This window comes from Coregonus clupeaformis, unplaced genomic scaffold (genome assembly GCF_020615455.1).
Source record: "Coregonus clupeaformis isolate EN_2021a unplaced genomic scaffold, ASM2061545v1 scaf0443, whole genome shotgun sequence".
In the NCBI taxonomy this organism is placed as follows: Eukaryota; Metazoa; Chordata; class Actinopteri; order Salmoniformes; family Salmonidae; genus Coregonus; species Coregonus clupeaformis.
In genome coordinates, this window is record NW_025533898.1 from 205,899 (window position 1) to 217,789 (window position 11,891).

The 11,891-nt window shown below is 45.2% G+C and overlaps 1 protein-coding gene across 1 annotated transcript; it reads right to left on the minus strand.

Moving 5' to 3' along the window:
• Window positions 1–4,686: 4,686 nt before the first annotated feature.
• LOC121556388 (keratin, type I cytoskeletal 13-like) lies at window positions 4,687–8,360 on the minus strand. The gene is made up of 7 exons (XM_045215450.1): window positions 7,749–8,360; window positions 7,132–7,214; window positions 6,648–6,804; window positions 6,249–6,410; window positions 5,984–6,109; window positions 5,437–5,657; window positions 4,687–5,135 (listed from the first exon to the last, which is right to left on the minus strand). Exons 1-7 carry the CDS (start codon window positions 8,301–8,303, stop codon window positions 4,979–4,981), a joined length of 1,461 nt encoding a protein of 486 aa, XP_045071385.1. The 5' UTR covers window positions 8,304–8,360; the 3' UTR covers window positions 4,687–4,978.
• Between the last annotated feature and the right edge of the window lie 3,531 nt (window positions 8,361–11,891).

The window sequence follows — 11,891 nt, forward strand, 5'->3', positions numbered from 1 at the left end:
CTGGACGACCTACTGGTTCTCGCCCCGTCAGCAGAGCTGGCGATCACTCACACAACACAGACAGTGATGCATCTCACAAGTCTGGGGTTTGCTGTGAATTGGAAAAAGAGCGCGCCCTGGCCCACTCATCAGATTGTCTACCTGGGAATACAGCTAGACACTGTGAGGATGAGGGCTCGAATTTCGGACCCCGAAGGGTAGCCTTGTTGCTAGCCCTAAGGAAGTGCCGTCCGAATCACACGGTAACGGCGCTGTCGATCATGTCACTTTTGGGTCTCATGTCGTCAGCGCACTCTGTGGTTCCGCTGGGACTCCTGCATATGCGCAGGACGCAGCGATGGTTCGCCCAACTAAGACTAGACCCATTGCGTCAACGTCATCGGTTGGTGGTGGTTCCCCTCTCGCTCAGTGCAGACCTAAACTATTGGAGAAACTCGCGCGTTCTCACGCACGGAGTCCCGATAGGAAAGGTGTCCTCTCACATTCCAGTATTCACGGATGCGTCCCTGACGGGATGGGGAGGGACATGTCAGACACAAGCGATAGGAGGTGTGTGGCCTCAATCAGGTCGTCACATCAACCTCCTGGAGTTGGAAACGGTTCGACTGGTTCTGACCCACTTCGCGTCTACCCTTCGGGGTCGCGATGTGCTGGTCTGGTCAGACAACCGGACCACAGTAGCCCACATAAATCGCCAGGGAGGAGTCAGATCTCCTGCTCTCCATCGGGCGGCAGAGGAATTGTGGCTGTGGGCTCACGAGCACCTTCGCTCATTGAGAGCAGCACACATTCCGGGCTACTTGAATGTAGGAGCAGACCTCATGTCAAGAGGGGGTCCTCGAGACGACGAGTGGTGTCTGCATCCAGACATTGTTCTCCAGATTTGGGAACAATTCGGGAGAGCCGAGGTGGACCTATTCGCGTCACGCGTGAACGCGCAATGTCCTCTGGGGTTCTCTCTGAGGGAACAGGACGAACCGCCACTGGGAAGGGACGCCTTTGCGCACCAACCGTGGCCGAGAGTTCTCCTGTATGCATTCCCTCCGCTGTCCTGCATTCTCCCACTGCTAGCCAGGGTGAGGTCAGGGGGGCTGTCAGTGATACTGATAGCGCCCGATCGCCCGGGGGCTCCGTGGTTTGCGGAGATGAGTCAGATGTTGATTGTGCCACCTTGGCCAATTCCACATCGACGGGACACGTTGTCTCAGGCGGCGGGCACGATAGGGAAATTGCCCATAATCGGCCAACCACTGAAGGCCTGGCTGCTGAGAGGGACAGGCTAGAGCGCCGTGGGTTATCTGATGCAGTGATCAGGACCATACAGGGTTCACGTGCCAGTTCCACTTCTAAGATGTATGCCAGTAGATGGAACGTGTTTTCACGATGGTGTGTCACACAAGGTGTAGACCCCATGAGCTGTCAGGTGGAGAGTATTCTCTCTTTTCTACAGCTCATGTTTGATAAGCAAAAATCGCCTGCCACGATTAGAGTGTTTGCAGCAGCGATTTCAGCTTGTCATGAGGGTTTTGGCAGAGACAATGTCTTTAGCCACCCTCTAGTGAAACGCTTCCTATTAGGAACGCGGCGACTTAGGCCAACACCTAGAGTCACGCTTCCTCAGTGGGATTTGGCTTTGGTACTCGAAGAGCTATGTAAGTCGCCGTTCGAGCCATTGAATCAAATACCCCTCAAGATGCTGTCTATAAAGACAGCACTGTTGCTCGCTTTGACTACAGCTAAGCGGGTCAGTGATTTGTGTGCTCTTTCGACGAGACCTGACTGCTTGGCCATCAATGGTGACCTGAGCAGAGCAGTGTTACGTCCTAACCCGGCATTTGTGCCGAAGGTTATTAAGAGTTCATATAGGTCACAGACCGTGGAGCTGTGGGCTTTTTCTCCTCCTCCTCATAGAGAGAGGAGTGAGGAAAAGCTCCATCGCCTGTGCCCGGTACGCGCTTTGGCGTGTTACGTCGAGCGCACAGCAGCGATTAGGTCATCGCCTCAGTTGTTTGTGTGTCACGGTGCGGCTGCACTAGGTAGACCACTTTCAAAACAGAGGTTGTCTCACTGGCTTTGTGAAGGCATTGAGACAGCTTATGAGGTAGCAGGGCGGCAATTGCCTCAGGGTATCAGAGCTCACTCCACTCGTGGAGTAGCGGCTTCTACTGCCCTTTTCAGAGGAACAGGAGTAGAGGATATCTGTAGAGCAGCATCCTGGTCGACGCCGTCTCCATTTATCAGTTTCTATCTCTTAGATATGTCTTCTAATTCTCTGGCTCGATCTGTACTCAGCGTGGCTGAAGGGAGATCTTGAGCAAGAAAGAGAGGAGAAGCAGGACTGTGGACACAGGTTTCCATCAGGTCCGCTTTGGTTAGGAAGACGTGTTTTTGACAGGATGTGTTTTCTAACTCTTTGGCTCGGTCTGTACTCAGCATAGCTGAAGGGAGATATTGAGCTAGGAAGAGAGGGAAAAGCAGGACTATGGACAGGGTTTCCATCAGGTCCGCTTTGGATAAGAAAACATATTTTGTGGCATGAATCCTGACTGACAGGGTCAGTACAGTAGAGGCATGCGTTGATTAACAGAATGTGAGGTCATCTATCTGCTTGTTCAGTTAGTATGACTCATGTTTTTGTTCCTGCCCACTAATCTCTGGGATTCCATTGAGTGAGTGAGGCGGTCTACCGCGTTTACAATGTAGAGTGACACTTGGTGTCATTCCATTAGTGGTCGGTAGTGTTTTCACAGGATATTGAGGCACATCTATCTGCTAGTACAGATTAGTATGGCTTCTATTCTGGTGATCTGCCCACTAGTCATTGGCATTGTCATTGGACTAGGTGGGGCGGGTCTTTTAACCGATGACACGGTATATTGTGACGCCCGTAGGGGTTTTTAGTTGCAGTACTGCGGGACTCAGTTGCAGCCATTGCTAGGCCTGACTTTCTAGTTTCGATGGGAAGTGTTAGGCTCGGCAGGGAGTACATTTTGGAGCGCTACGCTCCGCCTTAAACCACTAGGAGCAGAGCTCCCCCATGGGGCGGAGCTCCACGATATAGAACGATTAGTTATCGGAGTGTAACTCCAGTTCTATGAGTGGAGCGGAGCCCCATAGGACTTAAGGTCCTGCCGACCCTCTCTAGTCTCGCTGAAGAAAAATATCTCGGGAGGCTGATTGAGGGGAGGCATCCCCTCTTATAGGGACACCTGTACTCCTATTGGCTGTAGGTGTGTGCATAATTTTGTCTCAGGCTGCTGCTGCCTTAGGGCAGAGGGTAAACCACTAGGAGCAGAGCTCCCCTATGGGGCTCCGCTCCACTCATAGAACTGGAGTTACACTCCGGTAACTAATCGTTAATGTCATAAATACTGACACATATGTTTTCTCAAGACGATAGAATTGGCCTCTTGTGCAAAAGATAACAACCTAAATGATAGTCAGATGTATGGGAGCACACCAAATCAGATTAATCAAGTTGAAGGACACAGAAGTTACTAAACTGCTTGGAGTAACCCTGGATTGTAAACTGTCATGGTCAAAACATATTGACACAGATGGGGAGAAGTATCTCCATAATTAAGCGCTGCTCTGCCTTCTTAACAACACTATCAACAAGGCAGGTCCTACAGGCCCTAGTTTTGTCGCACCTAGACTACTGATCAGTAATGTGGTCAGGTGCCACAAAGAGAGACTTTGCAGTTGGCTCTAACAGGGCAGCATGGCTGGCCCTTAAAGGTACATGGAGAGCTAACATTAATGATATGCATCTCAATCTCTCATGGCTCAAAGTGGAAGAGAGATTGACGTCATCACTACTTGTTTTTGTAAGAAGTGTTGACAATGATGAATGTACCGAGCTCCCTGTTTAAACTACTAGCACACAGCGGGGACACTCGTGCATACCTCACAAGACATGCCACCAGAGGTCTCTTCACAATCCCCAAGTCCAGAACAGACTATGGGAGGCGCACAGTACTACATAGAGCCATGACTACATGGAACTCTATTCCACATCAGGTAACTGATGCAAGCAGTATAATCAGATTTCAAAAATAGGTAAAAATACACTTTATGGAACAGCGGGGACTGTGAAGAGACACACACAAAGGTAAGGACACATGCATACGCACACATTGTGATATTGTTGTATGGTGGTATTCAACATGATGTATTGTATATATGTAGTGGTGTAATAATGTTATATGATGTACTGTTTTATCTTTTGTTTTATATGTAATGTAAGTGATTTAATGTGTTTGGACCCCAGGAAGAGTGGGGATCCCTAATAAATACAAAAACATAAATACAAATACAGAAGACAGAATCATGGTGTCATCAAGTCAGAGCATCTTTATTGCATTCACATTTGGGTGTGTTGTTGGTGTTCCATCCAGATGTAGTAGAATATTTTGTTCTGGAGGTGTTAACCATAGAAATAGAATTACCAGAAATGAAATCCTCATTCAAGTCAATGTTCCATGATGGTTGTCTGAGGGGCTTTAGCCATTCTAGAAAGAATAGGAGGATGGTATGCACATCCTAAACTAGAGTTAACCTGAGATGGCCTAAACAATTTCTTTTTTTAAACATTTTTAAGTCATTTAGCAGACGCTCTTATCCAGAGCAACTTACAGGAGCAATTAGTGTTAAGTGCCTTGCTCAAGGGCAAATCGACATATTTTTCACCTAGTCGGCTCGGGGAGTAGAACCAGCAACCTTTCAGTTACTGGCACAACGCTCTTAACCACTAAGCTACCTGTCACCCAAAACAACACAGACAACAAAGATAGGGATATTTCATCTGACGAAGACTTTGTATAAGTTGAAACGTGGTATTTTAGGTTGCATGAATAAAGCACTGAGGAGGAGCAATATTCCATGTGCTGGACTGTCATTTCCTATACCCATTCTAGTAATTATATTTCTATGGGGTTAACCAGTTGCTTGCTGCAGTGCTCGCTGTGTGTGTCAGACTTTATGAGGTGTGTTTGGTTTCACTTGAAGAGACAACCTTGCCGTCCACCATTTCCTCTGTGACGATCACCACCTTGCGTGTGGTGGAGGAGGAGGAGGAGGAGCTGAGGCTGGATTTCGAGGAGCTGAGGCCGGATTTCGAGGAGCTGAGGCCAAGACTGTGAGGAAGGGAAACCCATGGTTAGCATAGTTAGCAGCTATGATCTATGATCATAATACGTATCTATTAAAGGTCACATAGCTGTAGATTCATGTCAAAAGTAACCATGGCTCATACTAAGGTCAAATTCAAATGAACATTGTTTTTAAAGGCAAACGTTGAAGGAAAAATCAATTCATTTTCACTTCTTTCAAGGTCCCATGTCACCCCTCTTCCCAACCCACAAAGATGTAACACTCTCCTCCCACATCCCTGTCTGTCTTCTTGGCCTCCCTCTGTCCAATCGCATCCTGCCTTACCCGCTAGCCTCTCCGTCCAGCAGCCTCCTGTACTCAGCGATCTCCATCTCCAGGCGTGTCTTGATGTCCAGCAGCATCTTGTACTCCTGGCCCTGGCGTTCCATGTCGCTGCGGAGAGACATTAGCTGCCCCTCCAGACTGGTCACTTGGCTCTGGAGGCGTCCCAGCTGCATGGAGTAACGACCCTCCGTCTCCGCCAGCGTGTTCTCCAGGGAGCCTTTCTATTTGCCGGGAGAGATAGAGATGATGGGTCAAAAACAGTGGGAGTAGGTTTGGAATTTGGAATGTTTACTGTCATACTGAAAAGGTTAGCTCTAGTAATTGAATGTGTAGGCAGGTAGAGGTTAGCTATAGTAATGTAGTGGTGCCTGGCTATAACAACTTGAGTGATAGTGGACGAGACCAGGTGAAAGTGAGATACTTGAGGTTTCGTAAAGAGAATGATGAAAGAGTCAAATGTTGATTATTGAAGAAATATGTAGAAAGTTGTGTAAGTAATGCCCCCTAAACTGTGGTCTTTGGTCAGATGTTAGTAATTACGGCTCACCATGCTGAGCTGTGACTGCAGTTCGATCTCCAGGCCCTGCAGTGTGCGACGGATCTCTGAGATCTCTGACTTGGAGGTCTGGAGAACCTCTGTGCTGGACGCCACCTCCTTGTTCAACGTCTCTGTCTGTAAAACACAATAAGTAGTCAGTCATCACAGGAACAAAACAACATTTCAACTCATGATAGAATGTGACAACGTTACCAACTAGAACTAAAGGAACATCTACACCATGAACATAGTTTAGAGGTTCTAGAGGTTCTACCTTGGTCTGGAACCAGGACTCCAGGTCGCGCTGGTTCTTGGCACTAACGGCCTCGTACTGCTCACGGATCTCAGCCATGACTCTGCTCAGGTCCTCCTGTGGTGCTGCGTCCACCTCCACGTTGATCTGTCCAGTCATCTGCGTCCTCATGGCCAGCAGCTCCTGTGGAGAAACACATAGAGGTGAGTTTAAACGATTAAGAAGTGACTAACCTCTGCCTGACGGTAACAACTTGACCTGCCCTCTGTCTTCATTATAAATGTGAACACCATTGCTTGATACAGATGTGCTTGAAAAACAGCAATGTTGTTCTAATGAAGACCCATAGCAGGTTGACATGGTCAATAGATGTAATACATTAAGGGACTGTATGTATATGTTCCATCAGCCCACACACACCTCCTCATGGTTCTTTTTGAGATAGATGAGCTCCTCCTTCAGCCCCTCGATCTGCATCTCCAGGTCAGATCTAGCCAGGGTCAGCTCGTCCAGCATCCTCTTCAGCCCGGCGATGTCCGCCTCTACCGACTGACGCATGGCCAGCTCGTTCTCAAACCTGAGAAATTGAGAGATTTTAGGACAAAGAACTGCCTGAATGTGTTCCTCTGTGAGAATCGCAGGGGGTTTATAGATTCTAGTATTCCATTGAGTTTTGGGAAAATAACAGAAAGTAACACCAGGCTTCTGATATGTCTGTTGGGAGGGTGTGGTTATGATGGAAGTGAAGGGTAATGTCATTTTCTTTCCTTTTTTTATAGATTAAATAGAACATTTAATTAAAGAAAACAGTTTCAGGGTGTTTACAGATTTGGAAGTATTCCATTTGGTTTATGGAATGAACCAGCAGTGTACTGTATATGTGGATGGTGTTGGATATACTTACTTGGTTCTGAAGTCATCTGCAGCGAGCTTTGAGTTGTCGATGCTGAGATAGATGCTTCCATTCAAGCAGGTGGCAGCCTGGATCTGAGAGGTGCAGGATGGCAAAACATTTCAGGATGGGGCATGCATAGAATTTCACTCAAATGCAGTACGCACAAACTGTGAAACCACACTGTAATCACTGAGTTCTGAGTTTCAGCTGCACTGTAAATTATAGCTCATAGAAGCATTACAGGGAACCTGTTGTGTTTGTGAACATTGTAAAGCATGACACAAAGAAACAAATTGCACCTTTAGCAATCGCCTAGGGGGCTCTTAAGAGAGAGGAAGGATTGGCTTCAATGATCTGCTTTATTTTCAATCCTTCAGCTGCAAATATGCATACTGTCTTTGCATCTATCTTTGGTGCAATATCTTGGTTGAATCAATTATAACAAATGTATATACTTTTGCATTGTCCAATATTCATATTCATACCACTCTTAGTAACTTGTTGGAAAAACAAGCTGATGATGTGTACACCATGTACCTGTACTCTCTAACAGACATTACCATTGTTTTGACATGCTGTGATGTCATCATTGAGTGCTCTTGCCATTTAGGAGACATGTCACATACCTTGTCCTGCAGGTCGGCGATAGTAGCGTAGAAGCCAGAGTAGTCGCGAGCGCTGGGGGAGGTCTTGCTCTCCATGAACTGACGGATCTTCAGCTCCAGCTCGCTGTTGGCCGCCTCCAGCAAGCGCACCTTCTCCAAGTAGGTGGACAGGCGGTCATTCAGGTTCTGCATTGTGGCCTTCTCGTTGGCCGACACATTAAAGTCGGCTCCACCGCCGCCACCACCACCCCCTCCCATGCCGAAACCATAACCACCACCGCCGCCGCCACCCCCTCCCATGCCGAAACCATAACCACCACCGCCGCCGCCGCCACCGGAACCGAACGAGGAGCTAGAGATGCGCACCCCAGATCCTCCTGCACCTCCATACACACTGCCGGCCCTCATGGCAGTGACATGGCCTCCTCCACCGCCACCACCACCCATCGAGGAGAAGCGGGAGGAGCCCATGCCCATACCCATTCCACCACCACCTCCAGACCTCATGGACATGGTGCCACCTCCGCCTCCACCACCACTGCTGCTGTAGGACATGCTAGATCTGGAGAAGGACATGGCTGCTGAGAGGGAGTCTGCCTGCCTGGGATGAGGAGAGAGAATGTGGTGCACGGCCCAGCCACTGTTCCCTTTTTATGCTGCACAGGGCAGAAGGAGGGAGGGAGGGTGGGAGGAGGACATGGGTGGGAGAGGCAGAAGGGAGGAATAGAGAAGGGAGGAATACAGGGAGGTATTACCTCATGTAGGACAGGGCTCCTCCACCCACTTTGACACCCTGCAGGCAGACACTAGGATGCAGAAGGAGATGGAAGAGGATAGATAGATATGTACTGTATGTGTTGATGTGCAAATATTGAAAATATACTAGTGTTGTGCAACTCCACTCTCCCCCATCTCACTCTATATATGGTGTTTGCCTGCAGGGTGCTTGCAGGCACTCACACAAACATATAAAAGTACACAAACCCATAAACAGATGGAATTCCTCACCTGTAAAAGCGTCTTCTATTAATCAGTCAACACACAGTATAACTTTGACATGCTGTGACAGGTGAGCTTTGTCGTGTTTCCTGAGCATATAGATTGACACACTGAATGGCTATTTACCTCTACCTGTTATGTTACCAAGACAACAAGTTGCAAATAAACTTCACGGTACAATATGATATTTCGCTTGACACCCAGACAACATTCTCACCGAAAAGACCTGTCTTTGTCTCACACACTGATATCTGGCAAGAAAATCTCCTGTCCTTTTCCTTAAACGCAATATTCCATTGTTGCTTCATAGTTTTTGTGCATAGACTCAGGTACCATTGTCCTAAGTTTCACTCAACTTTATGCATTTTACATCTACTGTAGGAGTCTGCAGGACCGACAAAAGTAGTTTCCCCTTCCTTTTACCACTTTACAGCACCAATTGGATCAGTCATTACTCCGTGCGTCGTACCCCATGAAAACCCACCCCAGAAGGGATTAAAGTACTGTTCTTTTCCCTGAACACCTTGGCAGGGTACTTGACATCTGCAACGTGCAAGAACAAGCTGTTGCTTGTTTGCATATTTCCATATAACCAGAGCATTTCTTGCAGATTTTTTTTTATCATGCTCCAGAAGTTGCCATTTCAGTCCCATATTTTGTATGTGGAAAAGTTGATTTGCATTTGGTTAAAGCCAAAGAGCATTGCAGCAGTTATGTTCTCATGTTAATGATTTGCAGTAGAATGGATTATTGTGACATTGGTGGAGATGTTGCACTATATATAGCTATTGCCTTTAAGTCAACATGGTCTAATTAGAATATGTAACAAAAAAGTAACATTTAACCTTTGTAGGTAAATTGTCAGCATAGGGTGATGTTTGGTTGAGATGTTGATCAATGAGATTCTAACCTATATTCACCCACTCAAAAAGACAGCCAAAAGTTTGTTGAATTCCCAATGTGTTATCACTATGCTTTCAACCATCCAAAAACACAATCAAATTCAAATTTTTGGTTTGGTTGTCACCTAAATGTGTTATAACTGCACTTTCAACCATTTAGCACAAAGTTCAAATATTTTGTGTATTTGTACAACTGAATGTGTTATCACTGTGCTTCATCTAATAGCACAACCAAATGAGCTGAATTGCAGTTGAGATTGCATTAAAAGTACATGGCGCAAGCACGGGCAGACTAGGACCAAACATTTGGCCCTGGCATTTCGGTTTTTAAACTAAGTTCCTGCAATTCTACTTAGTTTAACATGACATCTATTGTTGGGTATGCTATTTCATGAAAATAGTTATGAAACAAATCTAGTCTAACCCATATTTGATGTTATTCTCCCAACCAAATATGTTTTAATATTGTAATATGAGCCAATATAATATCTTATTCAGAACACCTGGCACTATCAAAGTAGCCAAATGCATTATGTTTTTTGTGCAGTTTTCAGTAAGTGAAAAGCTCAATTGATGGCAACAGATTTCCCATGCAAAGTAAAGTCAAAAAAACGATTTATGACTTGTGAAATCTCAGCCTCTGAATGTCATAGAACCTAAATCATCGCAGAGATATTAGTTGTTATGCATCGGTTTATTTAATTTGTTAAGGCCTAGATTCAATCAGATCAAGGCGTTAACTGGCGATAGCAGATACCCGCATAGAGATGTTTTGGCAGTGTTGGAGGTGGAACTGCGTTGGAGCTGTCAAATCGGTGACCAGCTGCTCTTTTGATCATTGTCACAAAGCCACACGCCCCACTCTTGTTAGAAGTCCAGAACGAGTAAACGTAGGCTAAATATAAATAATTACGGTCAAATTGAAAAGTCATTCAACAAATAATGAGGATTTGTATCATCTTTATCAAGGTGTAGATTACATCTCACATTCAGGGCTGGCTCTAGCCTTTTGGGGGCCCAAGCGGGCAAAACTTTTTAGTGTCCCCCTTCTTGAAGTGGAGAGAAACATGTACGTTTAAAGCACATTTTCTGCAGTTCTAAACATTTAGCAATGGGGCGAAGAGAAAAATACAATTACAATATTAATAATAATAATAATAATATTAATAATAATAATAATAATAATAATAATAATAATAATTGGGTCAGGGGGCACTAAGTGATGGCTTATGTCGCTTCTGCCTGGAGCTGGCCCTGCTCACATTCCAGTGTTCGAACTTGTAAACATGGCTGCATGGGATTTCTATTAATGGGACTTACAAACATTTGTAAGATTGCCTTCACTTTAGGCTATTGTATTACAAAGTAATATTGAATTGTGTTTGGTTGTATACACAACAAAATATCAACATATGAAGGAGATGTATCTACTGCTTAGCTAGTTTCATTTGTGCCACTGGCTCAGTCCTATAGATTTTTGGTTGAGATGGAGAAGTAAATCCAAAATACTTGTTGTCGACAAGTTAATAGGCTATTTACTGTAATGCAAAAGTGATACTGAATTGCATTTGGTTGTCAGAGCAACCAGATATCAACATTTGAATGAGATCTGTGCTAACGGCTTAGTCCTATTATTTTGTTTGAGATGGAGATGTGAATCCAACACATTCGTTATTAAGTTGTCGACAAACTGGAATTAAATGCTTGAAACCCTAGGCCTATAAGAATTGTCAATTTCATTTTTATCCTGGGTTAAATTGACACAATAGCGGTTGATGACTTTTCACAAATGCTATAGGCCTAAATAGCAACGTTGATGAAATATGATTACATGAATAAAGTATGGTTAAGTTTGATTTACTCTGTTAAACCTACCCTTTAAAATGACTTTGATAGCAACAGTGAATCTATCTATTTTTTAAGTGGAGATTTCTCAACAATCATTCTCACGTAATAGTCAGTGACAAATATCATAGCTAAGCAGGCATTGGCTTGGTTAAAACCCTGGATGGGTGACCAAAGGGATAGCTATATGTAAATCAATTTCCGGTAGGAGGTGTTGGTTTAAATTCCCACCTCAAATCAACAAATGAAGTTGATTTTTGGCAAATCCAATGTATTTTACAGGTAGATTCCACGTCACAATACTTAAACAAATTACGTTGAAACAACGGTGATTCAACCAGTTTGTGCCCAGTGGGATCTGTAAGTTGTTGATATGTACAGTGCTTTCAAAAAGTATTCATACCCCTTGAATTATTAC